Genomic DNA, 15883 nt, shown 5'->3' with positions numbered 1-15883 from the left:
ACTGAATCTGGTACTTCCTCCTGTGGCCCTGTCTAGTGTGGCATGGCCTGGTGTGGCCTGGCATAGTGTGGTGTGGCCCTCTCTCTTGGGAATAGTATGTAATAAATTCTTCTTGGCCAGGTGCAATGGCTCACGTCTGTAATCCCAGCACTTTGGGAGGCCAAGGTAGACAGATCACCTCAGGTCAGGACTTTGAGACCAGCCTGGCCAACATGGTGAAACCCTGTCTCTACTAAAAATACAAAAATTAGCTGGGTATGATGGCAGACGTCTGTAATCCCAGCTACTCGGGAAGCTGAGGCAGGAGTATCACTTGAACCCAGGAGGCAGAGGTTGCAGTGAGCCAAGATCACGCCACTGCACTCCGCCCTGGGTGACAGAGTGAGACCCCATCTCAAAAAAAAAAAAAAAAAAAAAAAATTATTCTTTTAGTGGCATTGACCTTTCTCTGTCATCACCCAGTGCTAACTTTAAAAATTAAGCCCCAGGCACAACTCATCAGTCACCCGTAATACGCAACCCTCCCCAGTGCTGCGGTCAGGAAAAGTGGTGTGTTTTGTTTTTCAAGAATGACTAAAGAGGCTTAAAACAAATGCTTCATAAAACTTTTAAATCTGCCCCTTCTTCTCACCACATTTTGATGATTGCTTTTAGATAAGGTTACATATAGATATACGTTTTTTCTGAGTTATTAATTCACCATCTAGTTACAAGATGAGGGGAGAGAAGAAAGCAGATGGCAGATGTTCTGCCAAAAAATAGTAAGAAACATCTGAAACTGTTTTTAAAAAACCTCTCAAAACCTGACATTGAAATCGATCAGATATTCTCAGGCACTTTAGTGCCTCTTTCTGACTGGAGGGAATTAATTTCTTTGCATGTGACTATTTCAAGAGAGCTTTTTCTCCTGATGCTATATTGAGTGATTTATCTTTGTTGTTGTTCTTGTTGTTGTTTGTTTTTGTTTATTGAGACAGGATCTGGCTCTGTCACCCAGGCTGGAGTGCAGTGGCTCGAACACAGCTCACTGCAGCCTCCGCCTCTGGGGTTCAAGTCATCCTCCCACCTCAGCCCCCGGGCAGCTGGGACTACAGGTGCAAACCATTACACCCAACTAATTTTAAAAAATTGTTATAGAGATGAGGGTCTCACTGTGTTGCCCAGGCTGGCTTGAACTCCTGAGCTCAAGTGATGCACCCACCTCAGCCTCCCAGAGTGTTAGGATTATAGGTCTGAGCCAACGTGCCCAGCCAGTGATTTGTTTTTTAATACACAAGCAACCATGCGTCGCCACTGCCTGCCCTGGGCTTGGCATTATCTCCCTATGTGAGTTGGTTTGCCTGGGAAGGTTAACATTGTGTAGTAAGCGTGTGAATTTCTGCTTCCAGTGTCTTGTTATGGTGGCTGTTAAACTGAAGGCAAGAATCACTTAAGGTGACGGCCGGGCGCGGTGGCTCACGCCTGTAATCCCAGCACTTTGGGAGGCCGAGGCAGGTGATCACAAGGTCAGCAGATCGAGACCATCCTGGCTAACATGGTGAAACCCTATCTCTACTAAAAATACAAAAAATTAGCCAGGTGTGGTGGTAGGCGCCTGTAGTCCCAGCTACTGGGGAGGCTGAGGCAGGAGAATGGCGTGAACCTGAGAGGCGGAGCTTGCAGTGAACCAAGATCGTGCCACTACACTCTAGCCTGGGTGACAAAGCAAGACTCTGTCTCAAAAAAAAAAAAAATAGGATCACTTGGAGTGAGTGTGTTCAAAGGCAGACTCCTAAGCCCCTCCCCCAAAGAGTGGTTGCAGAAGCTCTGAGATGTTTCTAGGAGTCTGTATTTCCAGTAAAGGTACCAAGTAATTATTCTGATGCAGGTAGTCAGTGGGCAATGCCCTGGGAAACATCGGGCCTTGAAGAAGAATGTGTTTTGCACACTGGAATGGGTTGAGCCCCCCAAATAAGATATGTTCAAGTACCTAGTCCCTAGTGGCTGTGATATGACCTTATTTAGAAATACAGTGTTTGCAGATAGATATAATTAAGTTAAACATCTCAAGATGAGATTATCCTGGATTTAGGGTAAGCCCGAAATCCAATGACTAGTATCTTTATAAGATAAAGGAGAGATCAAATTGCTTGAGCCCAGGAGGCAGAGGTTGCAGTGAGCCGAAATTATGCCATTGCACTTCAGTCTAGGAGACTAGAGTGAAACCCTGTCTCAAAAAACAAAACAAAACAAAACAAAACAAAAAAAAGGGAGAGATTAAAGACATAGAGACACAGGGGAGAAGGTCCTGTGAGGATGGAGGCAGAGATTTGAGTGATGCCGCCATAAAGTTATGAAAGGCCTGGAGCCACCAGACGCTGGAAGAGGCAAGAACAGACCCTCCCGTAGAGCATCAGAGCAAGTGTGGCCCTGCTGATATCTTAATTCCAAACTTCTGGCTTCCAGAACTAGAAGAGGATTAATTTCTGTTGTTTGAAGTGGCCACATTTGTGGCAATTGGTCATAGCAGCCACAGGAAATTAACACAGACACGTACTCCTGCTGGGCCTGAGAAGCACGTCGTGCGTTCTATGTGGCCTGATCCACTTCACACAGGTCGTGCATGAGCGGAATCACCTCTTCACTAAGTAAGGACATTTCGCCATGGATCGTTTTGTAAGGGACAGAATTCTGTAATGTGATCAACTTCTTCAGCTTCCTATGTTTTAGAAAGTTATATTTTCTGAAATACCTCCTATAACCTATAATTTCCTTCTCTTGTGTGTCTGCTGGAAAATAACTTGTCCACTTACTCAACAGACCTCAACAATTAATTAATTAATTTATTTATTTATTTAAGTTTTTTTTTTTTTTGAGACAGAGTCTCGCTCTGTCGCCCAGGCTGGAGTGAAGTGGCATGACCCCGGCTCACTGCAACCTCCACCTTCCAGGTTCAAGCAGTTCTCCCTGCCTCAGCCTCCCAAGTAGCTGTATTATAGGCACCTGTCACCACGTCCAGCTAATTTTTGTATTTTTAGGAGAGACAGGGTTTCGCCATGTTGGCCAGGCTGGTCTCAAACTCCTGACCTCAGGTAATCCTCCAGCTTCGGCCTCCCAAAGTGTTGGGATTACAGGCATAAGCCACCGCTCCCGGCCCTCAACAATTTATTTTTGGCCAAAGATTTCTTCTGGTGCTCATTCCAGACAAGAAATGCTCTACCACTTTGTTCTAAAAGAATATTAACATCGTAACTGGCTCAGGCCTTCAGAGGGCTCAGATCTCTCCAGGAGCAGATGTTCTTGGGCTCAACTCAGCCACTGGAAGGACATTTGCTGACACCTGATTGTTCACTGCCCCGCGTGCTTCTGCTGACAGCTAAAAAAATACCCTGGAACGGCAGTCAGGGGACCACTCATCCTGTCCTCTCTTCTTAATAATGGCCATGGGCCTATTCAGCAGAGCAGCAGGGGATGATCAAAAAGTTATCTCAACTGGGAGCTGGTTTCAGTGCCCTGGATGAAATTCCATTGACCCAAAGGAAGCAAAAAGCATCAGCCCACCTTTATGTCAAGGGTTTCAAACTCAAATGCCTACAGGGGCCAGGCAGATGACAGAAACGAGGATGCGGGCCAGGTATAAGCACTAAGGAGTGGCAGTGACAGTGATGAACCAGAAAGCCCAGACCCTTTCTAAATAGGACCACTGATACTCAGCTCCAGCCCGCAGCCACCATGTAAGATATGGACCTTGGGGTGTCAAATAGTTTCATTTTTCAAGAAAAGCAGGAAGTCCAAGGTTTTACATAGAATGTCTCAAATTTTATTTTTTATTTATTTATTTATTTTTGAGACAGGGTCTCACTGTGTCACCCAGGCTGGAGTGCAGTGGCACAGCCACGGCTCACTGCAGCCTCAACCTCCCAGGTACAAACAATCCTCCCGCCTCAGCCTCCTGAGCAGCTGGGACCAGAGGTGCATGTGCCCACACCTGGCTGATGTTTTAAAAATTATTATTTGTAGAGATGGGGTCTCCCTATGTTGCCCAGGCTAGCCTCAAACTCCTGCGTCTAAGTGATCCTCCCACCTTGGCCTCCCAACGTGCTGGGATTACAGGCATAAGCCACTGCACCTGGCCTGTCTCAAGTTTTAAAATATCATGCAGGCCAAAAAACAAAACAAAACAGAAACAGAAACAGAAACAGAAACACATTTAAGGGGCTGCCTGCCAGTTTATGAGGCTGCTTTGAGTAATATATAAGGAATACCTCCATAACACACAGCACATGCAGAACTTTGCATAAGATCTTTTCTACTGAAGACAGTATTTCAAAGCCCATGAGGAGAACTCCCACTCAAGTTACTTTGGATAATAGATCGGTATGAAAGGAATGATATAATAGAATGGACAGAAGTAGTAGGATCCTTAAGGTAAGAATGGGACTCACTGGAACAATAATAGATGACTTTGAAAAAGAACCAAATAAAAATCCTAGAAATGAAAAGTATAGACCAGGTGCAGTGGCTCACACCTACAATCCTAACACTTTAGGAGGCCGAGGCAGGTGGATTGCTTGAGCTAGGAGTTTGAGACCAGCCTGGGCAATATAATGAGACTCCGTCTCTACAAAAAAATTTTAAAAATTAGCTGGGCATGGTGGCGTGCACCTGTAGTCCTAGCTACTCAGAAGGCTGAGGTGGGAGGATCGCTTGAGCCTGGGAGGCAGAGGTTGCAGTGAGCTATAATCACACCAAGTCCACTCCAACCTGAGTGACAGAGTGAGACTCTGTCTCAGAAACAAAACAAAACGAAACATTATAACCATAGATATTTTTAAACATCTGAAAGCATATGATAAAATGTTCACAACCTTTGATTTAATAAGTCTAGAAATTTATCCTAAGGAAGTAACCTGGAATTCAAACAAAAGTTTATGTGCAAAGATGCACACTGTGGTTATTTGTAATAGAAAAACTGGAAGCAACTCAAATATTCAATCATGGAGGCATGGGCGAGAAAATCATGAGATGGGAAGGAAGGGATGGAGTGTGAGTGTGGGGTCAGAGTGACGAGGGTTAGAATTATGCAGCATGTATTATCAGCTGTGGGTCTTGGGCAAATCATCTTCCAGAAACAATAATATCTTTCTTCCAGGGTTGTTGGGAGATTTTAGGGATGGTGACAGGGAGTGCTTGGTATATGGAAAACCCTCCTTGGGCCAGGCACGGTGGCTCATGCCTGTAATCCTAGCACTTTGGGAAGCCGAGGCGGGCAGATGACTTGAGGTCAAGAGTTTGAGACCAGACTGGCCAACATAGTGAAACCCCGCCTCTACTGAATATACAAAAATTAGCTGGGTGTGGTGGCACATGCCTGTGGTCCCAGATACTTGGGAGGCGGGAGGATCGCTTGAACCCAGGAGGCAGAGGTTGCAGTAAGCTGAGATCGTGCTACTGCACTCCGGCCTGGGCAAACAGTGTGACTCCATCTAAAAAAACAAACAACAAAAACAAAAAACAAAAAAAGAAAACACTCCCTGAATTGTAGCAGTTGTTATTTTGTTATTTGTTCACCTACAAAATGGAATGTTATGATCATTAATGTGATGGTTACAAAGAATTTTGAGTGACTGGGGTATGAAAAACCCCACAGAATACCACTATACATACATACATACATACATACATACATACATACATACATACATATGCATGCTATGATTTCATAGGAGCTATATGAAATAATTGGTGCAGATGAGGAAAATTCCCCTGAGGGTTATCATTGATTATTTCAGGGTAGGGGAATTATGGGTGATTTTGATCCCCCTCTATGCTTTTCTGTTTCCCAGTAGTTTGTTTTATAAAGAGTGTGCATCCGCCTGTAATCTCAGCTACTTGGGAGGCTGATGCAGGAGAGTCGCTTGAACCTGGGAGGTGGAAGTTTGCAGTGACCGAGATGGCGCCATTGCACTCCAGCCTGGGTGACAGAGCAAGACTTCATTAAAAAAAAAATAACTAAATAAAAAATAAACAGTGTGCATCTCTTTGAGAATTTTAAAAAATTATGGAAAAAATTCAGTTATCACCTAGTTCTTAGAGAAAGTCTTTTTTCATTCATCTTGTTGCCTTGGAAACCAAAATTAGTCTCACCAATTGCTGGGAATGAGATTTAGCCACTGGGTGAGTTTGACCTGGGGCCTTGGAGTTACCTGAAGTTGTAGCCAGGGTACAAGGACACGTTGGTAGTCTTGTCGTCAAGGCGACGGAAACTGTATTTGGGACGGCAGTGATGGAACCAACGGTCTAGGTTGCAGTCCCAGTAGATCTCAATGCCCATTATTCCGCCCTGAAGGATCAACAAGAGACAGTCTCTGTGGCTGCTGGGTGTGAGTTATGCAACCGCCAGACATCTCCCTGCATAGCTATGATTGCTTAAGATTTTTAGAGGAAAAATGCTGATTGAAGAACCATGTGTACAACCCCATCTAACTCGCACAAGTGTTATTGTGGCGGCCACAAATGCATCTCCTCACTCTCCCTACCCCCGTCTGGGACACACCACCGTTAAATTCAGTGTCCTAAAATACAAATTTCAACAGACCACTCCTGTACTCAGACACCTTTAATGCCCCCCACACCCCCATTAAAGATCGAGTCCAAACTTATTAGACTGGAATTCAGGGCACTCTATCAAATATATTTTCTGCTTTACCTCCTAGTACTCCCCTAGGGAAAGCTCTTTGCAGATGCGATTACATGAAGGATTTTTTTTTTTTTTTTTTTTGAGATGGAGTCTCGCTTTAGTCACCCAGGCTGGATGGCAATGGCATGATCTCAGCTCACTGCAACCTCCGCCTCCCAAGTTCAAGTGATTCTCCTGTCTCAACCTCCCGAGTAGCTGGGATTACAGGTGCCCACCACCATGCCTGGCTATTTTTTTTGTATCTTTAGTAGAGATGGGGTTTCACCATGTTGGCCAGGCTGGTGTTGAACTCCTGACCTCATGTGATCTGCCCACCTCAGCCTCCCAAAGTGCTGGGATTACAGGCATGAGCCACCGCGCTCATCCTAAATGAAGGATCTTGAGATGGGAGGATCTGGATTATCCTGGATTATCCAGCTGGTCCTTAAATGCCCCCTCTTGTAAATGCTCCCTCTCTTTATAAGACAGAGGCAGAGAGAGATTGGACACAGGATAGGGAGTGAAAGTGGCCACTGAGGCAAGATTCCATGCTGCTGGCGTTGAAGAAATGCAAGGAATGCAGCTCCAGAAGGTGGAAAAGCCGAGGAACTGGATTTTCCCCTAAAGACCTGGGGGGAGCATGGCCCTGGCTCAGGGAAAATCGTCCCCAACTTCTGATCTCTGGCAACATAAGCAAATATGTGTTGTTTTAAGCCACTAAGCTTTGCTAACTTGTTATGTCAGCCACAGGAAAGTGAGAGCCACACCAAGTAGCTCTCACTCATAAGATTGTTTTGGGATTTGATGAGGTAGCGTAGGTAAAGCCCTTAGCACAGAGGGTGAATTTACTAAATGCTCAGTAAATGTGAGCCACATTATGAAGACCCAGTGGCCCGGCCTCTTGGCCGTTTGACATCCTCCATCCCCAGACACATAGCCCCACATCCCAGTGTACAAAGCACCACCAACCTGAATTGCCACATCTGAAAAATTATCGCCTGTTTCTCGGAAGATGTCTCCTAGTCGGAAAATGGGACACTGTGGATTCTGAGTCTTGTGGAAGGTACAAGTGATGTTTAAACCAGGCAAGATGTTTCTCCTGTGCAAAATTAAAAGCAAACAAACAAACATCTCGAGTGAAAACAGATCTGTCTCTTTCCCAGGAGTGAGCCAGTGTGGTGGAGAGGTTCCATGAAAGCCCCAAACGATCCCTGCCTCCTGGGACCCCTGGGCAGTGGCCTCTCACATTGGACCAGGGTTGATCTGTGTCACCAATGGCATATGGCAGAAGTGTCGCTCCCAAAGACTGTGGCTTCCATCTTGGTTATACTCCTGGTTCCTTCTTGGTTAGACTCTTGGTTACATCTCGGTTATACTCTCGGTTGCTTGCTCTATCTCTCTTGGGTCACTTGCTCTGGGAGAAGCCAGCCGCCGTATACCAAGGATACTCAAGTGGTCCTAGGGCGAGGAACTGAGCCCTCCCACCAGCAACTGTGTGAGAGCTTGGAAAAGGGTTCTCCAGCTCCAGTCAAGCCTAGAAATGACTGCAGCCCTGGTTGACAGCTTGGCTACAACCTGACAGACCTTGAGCGAGAACCACACAGCAAAGTCATTCCCAGATTCCTGACCCACAGAAACCATGGGAGACAATAGGCATTTCTTGTTTCAGGCTTCTGAGGTTTGGGATAATTTATTACGCAGCAGTAGATAACTAAGACAGCGAGGCAGCCTGGGCACTTACGTGGTGTAGTTGTGGCCGGGGAAGTCGATATTGTTTTTGATGAGCACGGTGAAGTTTTCTGCACTGTTCAAGAGAGCAGGCCTGGGAGAGAGACATGCAAAATGGCCATTAGTGACGGTGGGGACCGAGGGAGCCCATGGGCCAGTGGGACCAGAGGTTTCTGGTTTCTTGGTTTGGTCTTTGGGATGCGTGAAGAGAAATGGATACAGCAAACCTAGTGGGCAAAGCATTCTGAAACTCTCCACAAAGCCCCTCCAGCTCCTCCAAGAAGAGGTTCTCCCTTCTTGAGATCTGATATGGTTTTTCTCTGTGTCCCCACCCAAATCTCATCTCGAATTGTAATCCCCGTGTGCCGGAGGAGGGGCCTGGTGGGAAGTGATTGAATCATGGGGCCGGACTTCCCCCTTGCTGTTCTCCTGATAGTGAGTGGATCTGAAGTGCGCTGCACATCCCCCGCGGCCCCCCTCCTGCTCCATCATGGTAAGATGTGTTTGCTTCCCTTTCGCCTTCTGCCATGATTGTGAGTCTCCTGAGGCTTCCTGTTAAGCCTGTGGAACTGTGAGTCAATTAAACCTCTTTTTTTCATAAAGTACTCGGTCTCTTACCGAAAAAAAAGGTAGGTCTTTTTTTTTTTTTTTTTGAGATGGAGTTCACTGTCACCCAGGCTGGAGTGCAGGCACCTGGCCACTTCAACCTCCACCTCCTGGGTTCATGGGATTCTCCTGCCTCAGCCTCCCGAGTAGCCGGGATTACAGGTGTGTGCCACCACACCTGGCTAATTTCTGTATTTTTTAGTAGAGACAGGGTTTCACCATGTTGGCCAGGCTGGTATCGAACTCCTGACCTCAAGTGATCCGCCTGCCTTAACCTCCCAAAGTGCTGGGATTACAGGTGTGTGCCACCACACCTGGCTAATTTCTGTATTTTTGGTAGAGACAGGGTTTCACCATGTTGGCCAGGCTGGTATCGAACTCCTGACCTCAAGTGATCCACCTGCCTTAACCTCCCAAAGTGCTGGGATTACAGGTGTGAGCCACCGCACCTGGCTAGGTAGTTCTTTGTGTGAGAATGGACTAATACAAGACCCAATGGCATTTACTGTGGCACCTCTCACACTGACATAATTACACATTCAGGTATGTACAGTGGTTGGGACTTGCTCTATATCTGGGACTTGTATTTTACCTAAACCTTAGCAAAGTCTCTTATGCATAGTCACGTATGAGATAAATATCTAACACCTACTACATGGTGATGGATGTGTTGAATGAATGATTAAATGAACCATCTTAGCTAATTCATATAATATATGAGAAACTGAAGTTCAGGGAGTTGCTTGCCCAGGTCACATCAAAATCCAGCCCAGTGGCAGGCACACTGGAGATGCAGTTTATTTAATGAGTGAGTTGATGGCGGAGCTGGAACTGAAACCACAGTCAGTCAAGGGCCACTTGTCTTGAACCAAGGACTACCTGAGTGGAGGCTGCTGTATCTCCCAGAACTGGGTGATTCCTTCTGTGACAAAGAAATGCCCCTGACCTAGAAATGAACCTGAGTGGAGCTACTGGCGATTGAGAACCATAAGGGGTGATGCGCTGAGCGCACCCCCTGTCCCGGCATTGGGAAACCTTCGCCTGAGCCTTCTATGAGCCAGCTTGGGGCAGTTTTCTCTTTGCTCCACGATGCTGCGGGAATGATCCTGAATCATGTTGGTCTAGAACTGCGCTGTCCAATAGGGTAGCCACTAGACATGTGTGGCGATTTAAATTTAAATTAAATGAAAAACTCAGGCTGGGAGCAATGGCTCACACCTGTAATCCCAAAACTTTGGGAGGCCAAGGCAGGAGGAGGATTGCTTGAGCCCAGGAGTTCAAAACCAGCCTGGGCAACATAGCAAGACTCTGTCTATCTATTATCTATCTATCTATCATCTATCATCTATCTATCTTTCAAAAATTCAGTAGTCACACTTCATGTACTCAATAGCCACATGTACCTAGCAGCTGCCCTATTGGACAGCACAGATATAGAACATTTCCATCACTGCATAAAGTTCTATTGGACAGTGCTAGTCTAGAACCACCACACTTTCAGGGGCAGATTTTGTGTGTGTGTGTGTGTGTGTGTGTATGTATGTGTAAGCCAGGTTTGGGGCTTACCTTACAATAACTGTACAAGTATCATTTCATTTAGTCCTTACAACAGCCCTATGAGGTTGGTGAAATTATTATTTTGCTTTTACAGGTGAGGCCACTGAAACTCAGAGAGGTTAAGCCACTTGCCCAAGGACACACAGCAAAAAGTGTTAGAGCTAGGAATTGAATCCAGGTCTTTCTTTCTCTGCTGAAATACATCAGCCCTTGTGGCTTCTGAGATATAACATCATGATTTTGTGTATTGAAGCGAAGCATCAATACAAGGGACCACCAAATCTGTATGTCATTGTGAGCATTTAATTTGAGAAAACTTGCTTTCCCTCCCCTCTTTTACCCTCCCTCTTCTCCTTTTTCCTCCCCTTCCTCTTCTCTTTCCTTGCTTCATCCTTCCCTTCCATCTCACTCCTTCCTTCCTATCCTTAATCACTCAGTATGGACACTGACAAGTCAGAAGGGATCCTGCTGTGGCACTAGAGGAGGGGGTCTAGGGGTACCCTGGAAGATCTGGGGGAGGGAAGGGGGCCAGGGACACCCAAGGATGCTCAGGGTAGTAGCTATTTACCAGTTGGTACAGAATTGTTACAATAGTTTACCAACCACCAGGGCCCTCCCAGAGACACTAGTTTGTGCCAAGCAGTGCATCCAGAGCGCAGGGGTCCTCAAGCCAGTAGGACCCAGGACTTTGCAGGGCTGTGCTGAGAGGGGAAGGCCCAAGCAGCCTCGGCAAGGCCTCATCTGGTCGCTACTGAGGGCCACTGTGTCTGTCTCCCCATGTGACTCACCGGGGGGCCTCTCCCACTGCCTCGATGGGGCACCAGGCAGAGACTTCACAGGTCTTCCGGTTCCCTTCATACACTACACACCTTCCGGTCTGAATTCCTATAGGGGCCAAAGCATCGTAGAACCACAGATGTGAAAGAACTGCGGAGAGAAAGTTCTCCAGGAGGGACATCATTAACTCAACCCAGGCAAAAGACTAGGCTTTGACCAGGCTTTCCAACCCACGCAGCTTCAGCTTCCATCAAGCCCGTCCTAACCACAACGAACACAAGGAAAGGCAAACGAGCAAAACATAATAGAGATCAGACAGAACCAGAAAGACTGTGGATTCTGCTGGCTCTTTTGTTTCTTTACAAGAAAAGGTGCCCATGAGGGGAGCGGAACAGGTGTATGCTCTCACTTAGTATAAATGGACTAGAACATGGCCTCTCCGAAGGGCACAAGTCCCTCAAGGGGTACACAGCCTGTCCAGGATGCGCCAAGCCATGAAATAAGCATGGCGCATCTTCCTGAGGTGTCAGGATGATTAACCAGTTTCCAAGGGAGAATTAATTAAATAGTGAGCAATGTTAAAATAATCTTTATACCAACTCGAATACACGTATAGTATGGAGTAGAATGCAGTAATGGCCATGTGCCTTTTTAGGTAGCGCTTGTGACCATAACCACTGGATTTTTTTTTTTTTTTTTTGCATTTTAAAATTGCCCTGTGCTTTTTTTTTTTTTAATGGAGTCTAGCTTTGTCACCCATGCTGGAGCGTGCAGTGGCAACGATTCGGCTCACTGCAACCTCCGCCTTCCAGGTTCAAGTGGATTCTCATGTCTCAGCCTCCTGGGCGTAGCTGGATTATAAGCACGCGCCACCATGCCTGGCTAATTTTTGTATTTTTAGTAGAGATGGGGTTTCACCATGTTTTCCAGGCTAGTCTCGAACCCCTGACCTCAAGCATCCATCTGCCTCACCCTCCCAAAGTGCTGGGATTACAGGCACGAGCCTCTGCACTCGGTGCCCTGTGCCTTTCTAAGTTAAAACATGAGATAAAGAAATTCTGCAGATATCACAATAGCACTGTTCTTAGATATAAATAAAATCAAAAGTAAAATAAAACAGTACAAAAAATTTTTGAAAAGTGAAAATTAAAATAAAATTAAAAATTTGCAGGTTAATATGGGTATAACTGCCAGGTTCCCTGGGGGTATAAGTTCATGGTCCTTAACCTTTGATTCAGGGGGAAGTTTAGAATATTCAGATGATACTATAGGCCATGTGATTTTTCTACCAATTAGAACCTGAACCTGCTAGATTTTTAGGAGCTTCTCTCACTGGAAAACTGGAGTCATGTTTACAGTCAGCAGCTGGTCTGCTGGGGACAGAGCCGAAGCATGGGCAGACTCGCCTATGGCTTGGTGATGGTGGAAGAGGACAGCTGAGAGCAGAGGCTGAAGACCTGAACTGGGCATCACAAATGTCACCAAGATGCCTGACCATCCAACCCTAGGGTCTCGGGAAAAGAAACAGAAGGTACCTTTGCTCTGTGGGTCCATCCATCCCTTTTTACAACCCCGGTCAGAGGAACAGAGCGTCCTGCGGGTGGGATACTGCAGATAGAAGGATGAGAGAGTGGGGAGTAAGTGACGTGTGTTACTAAGACGCGGAGAAGAGATTCGATATCCACCAGGATGTGCACACGAATGCTTAGAGCAGCACTACTCAGAATTACCAAAAAGTGGAAACCATGCAAGTGTCCACTGACAGATGAATGGACAAATAAAATATGGTACATTCATACACAGAATCTTATTTAGCCATAAGAAGGATGAAGCGTTGACGCAGTGTACAACATGGATGAACCTTGAGAACATGATGCTGAGTGAAAGAAGCCAGACACAAAAGGCCACACCATGTACGATTCTATTTATAGGAAATGTCCAGAATAGGCATCTATAGAGACAGAAAGCAGATTGGTGGTGGCCAGGGACCAGGGGAAGGGGAGAATGGGGAGTGATTGCTAATGGATTTGGGGTTTCCTTTGTGGGTGATGAAAATGTTCTGGAGGCTGGGTGCCATGGCTCATCAAGCCTGTAATCCCAGCACTTTAGGAGGTCAATCACCTGAGGTCAGGAGTCTGAGACCAGCCTGCCCAATGTGGTGAAACCCCATCTCTACTAAAAATACAAAAATTATCAGGCATGGTGGTGTGTGCCTGTAATCCCAGCTACTAGGGAGGCTGAGGCAGGAGAATCGCTTGAACCCAGGAGGCGGAGGTTGCAGTGAGCTGAGATGGTGTCACTGCACTCCAGCCTGGGTGACAAGAGCAAAACTCCACAAGGAAGGAAGGAAGGAAAGAAGGAAGGAAGGAAGGAAGGAAGGAGGGAGGGAGGGAGGAGGGAAGGGAGGGAAGGAAGGAAGGAAGGAAAGAAGGAAGGAAGGAAGGAAGGAAGGAAGGAAGGAAGGAGGGAGGGAGGGAGGAGGGAAGGGAGGGAAGGAAGGAAGGAAGGAAAAAACAGAAAAGAAAAGAAAATGTTCTGGAATTAGATGGTGGTGATAGTTGCACAACTCTGTGAATATACTAAAAACCACTGAATTGTACGCTTTAAAATAGTCGGGTTTATGGTATGTGAATTATATCCCAATAAAAATGAATAAAAATGGGTAAAGCAGAGGTCTGGGCAGCTAGGAATCACTTTCAGGGATGCTGGCTGGGGTGGAGGACAGGTGGTTTGGTCCAAGTGGCCCTGTGGCTGAAAGGACTAAGCAGGGCAAACAGGTGCGGAGACTCAGCAGGACACATGGAACTGAGAGACATTGGCCAGGACACTCGCCTGGCCTAAGAAAACGAGACCAGCTGGGTCTCAGGGCTGAAAGACAGAACGTGGAAGAGAGAAATGAGCTGCCCTGGTTTATGCATATTTCTCTTCCTGTTTTCTGGGGAGCAGGCTTCATGGCCAGTCTTGAGGAAGCCAGAATATGACATAGGTGTGAAAATAGCCTCTGCTCCTTGTCATCTGTGCAATTTGTGGCTTCTACAGTGATTCAGGCCAAGGACCTAGGTCTTGGACCCAGGTATACCTGGTTCAGCAGTAGCTGCACCATTTTCTAGCTGAGAGACCTCAGCCAACTCACTCACTTCTCTGAGCCTCAGTTTCCTCATCTGTAAAAGCAGGGTGAACAGATTTGCCTTTTTTTTTTTTTTTTTTTTTTTTGAGACAGTCTTGCTCTGTTGACCAGGTTAGAGTGCAGTGGTGTAATCTTGGCTCACTGTAACCTCCACCTCCTGGGTTCAAGCAATTCTCCTGCCTCAGCCTCCCAAGTAGCTGGGATTACAGGCACACACCACCATGTCTGGCTAATTTTTGTATTTTTAGTAGAGATGATGTTTTACCATCTTGGCCAGGCTGGTCTTGAACTCCTGACCTCGTGATCTGCCTGCCTCGGCCTCCCAAAGTGCTGGGATTACAGGCATGAGCCACCGTGTCCAGCCAACAGATTTGTCTTGCATGGTTGTTGTGAAGATTAAATGAGTTATGAAAAGAAAGGGTTTAGCACATAGTACATGCTCAATGAATGTTTCTTGTAGTTTTCAAATTCTCTCATGATCTCTTTATTTCCCAGGCTGCCTTAGTCACATGGCATGCCGTTGGTCTCCTCTCCTTGTGACTCCCCAGATTAGACTATGAACCCTTTGAATACAGAGCAAAGGTCATATCTTTGTAGCCCAAGTGCCTGGCAAATAGTAGGTCTTGATAGTCATGGAAGGAATGAATGTGTGATCATTCACTGTGGCTCATGGAAAGTTACATTTTCATTATCAACTGGAGATGAATCTCAGGAGAGAATAGAAATCAATTTTATTTTGCTCTCCAAAAGGAATTCTAAAATTAAAAAAAAAAAAAAAAACAACAGCGTTAGTTTTGTTGTAATCTTCTCTTTTGTGATTGTTGCATGGATTAAAGATGGCCACAAATTCTTGGTCACTTTCCCCATTGAGAGGTGGAGTGTTTCCTCTACTTTCTGAAGCTGAACCTGTGCTGTGACTGCAAAACCAATAGAAGCAGCAGAAGGAATGCTGTTGCCAGTTCCAGGCCTAAGCCTTAAGAAGGCCAGGAAGCTTCTATTTTTTTGTTTTGTTTTGTTTTGTTTTGAGGAACCCGAGCCACTATTGGAAAGTTTGACTACCCTGCTGGAGAGACAATGCAGAGAGACCTTGAAGAGAGGGAAACTTTTAGGGAGAGGAAGAGATGTCTAGCTATCCCTGGGTGCCAATTGAAGCTCCAAGGGATGCCAACCCCAGCTGCCATCCGACTGCAGCTCCTTGAGAGATCCCTAGTGACACCAGTAGAAGAACCACCCAGCTGAACTCAGTCAACCACTGAACTGTGAAAGTTAATAAAATGCTTGTGTTAAGCCCACCATGATCAGGGTAGTTTGTTTTGAAGCCACAGGTAACTGGAGCAAATATCTATTCAGGTTGGTGTGTAACTGGAACTTGGTCATATTTACCGAGACAACCAGAGATAGAAGGGTGTTGATGGGCAGAGAGGAGGTGA

General features: G+C 46.1%; 1 protein-coding gene across 2 annotated transcripts in view; it reads right to left on the bottom strand.

Moving 5' to 3' along the window:
* The window catches only part of P2RX7 (purinergic receptor P2X 7), a 53721-nt gene that overhangs the window by 15276 nt on the left and 22562 nt on the right, over nucleotides 1-15883 (bottom strand). For both annotated transcript variants that reach the window (XM_031650826.1, XM_031650825.1), the window contains 5 exons: nucleotides 12862-12934; nucleotides 11338-11434; nucleotides 8400-8480; nucleotides 7628-7757; nucleotides 6186-6322 (listed from right to left, as the gene is read on the bottom strand). In XM_031650826.1, the coding sequence (XP_031506686.1) occupies nucleotides 6186-6322; nucleotides 7628-7757; nucleotides 8400-8480; nucleotides 11338-11434; nucleotides 12862-12934 (518 nt within the window). The remainder of the gene's footprint in view (nucleotides 1-6185; nucleotides 6323-7627; nucleotides 7758-8399; nucleotides 8481-11337; nucleotides 11435-12861; nucleotides 12935-15883) is intronic.

This window comes from Papio anubis, chromosome 9, assembly GCF_008728515.1.
Source record: "Papio anubis isolate 15944 chromosome 9, Panubis1.0, whole genome shotgun sequence".
Lineage (NCBI taxonomy): Eukaryota > Metazoa > Chordata > Mammalia > Primates > Cercopithecidae > Papio > Papio anubis.
The sequence above is the reverse complement of the archived record's forward strand: the minus strand, read 5'-3'. Positions and strand labels throughout refer to the sequence as shown.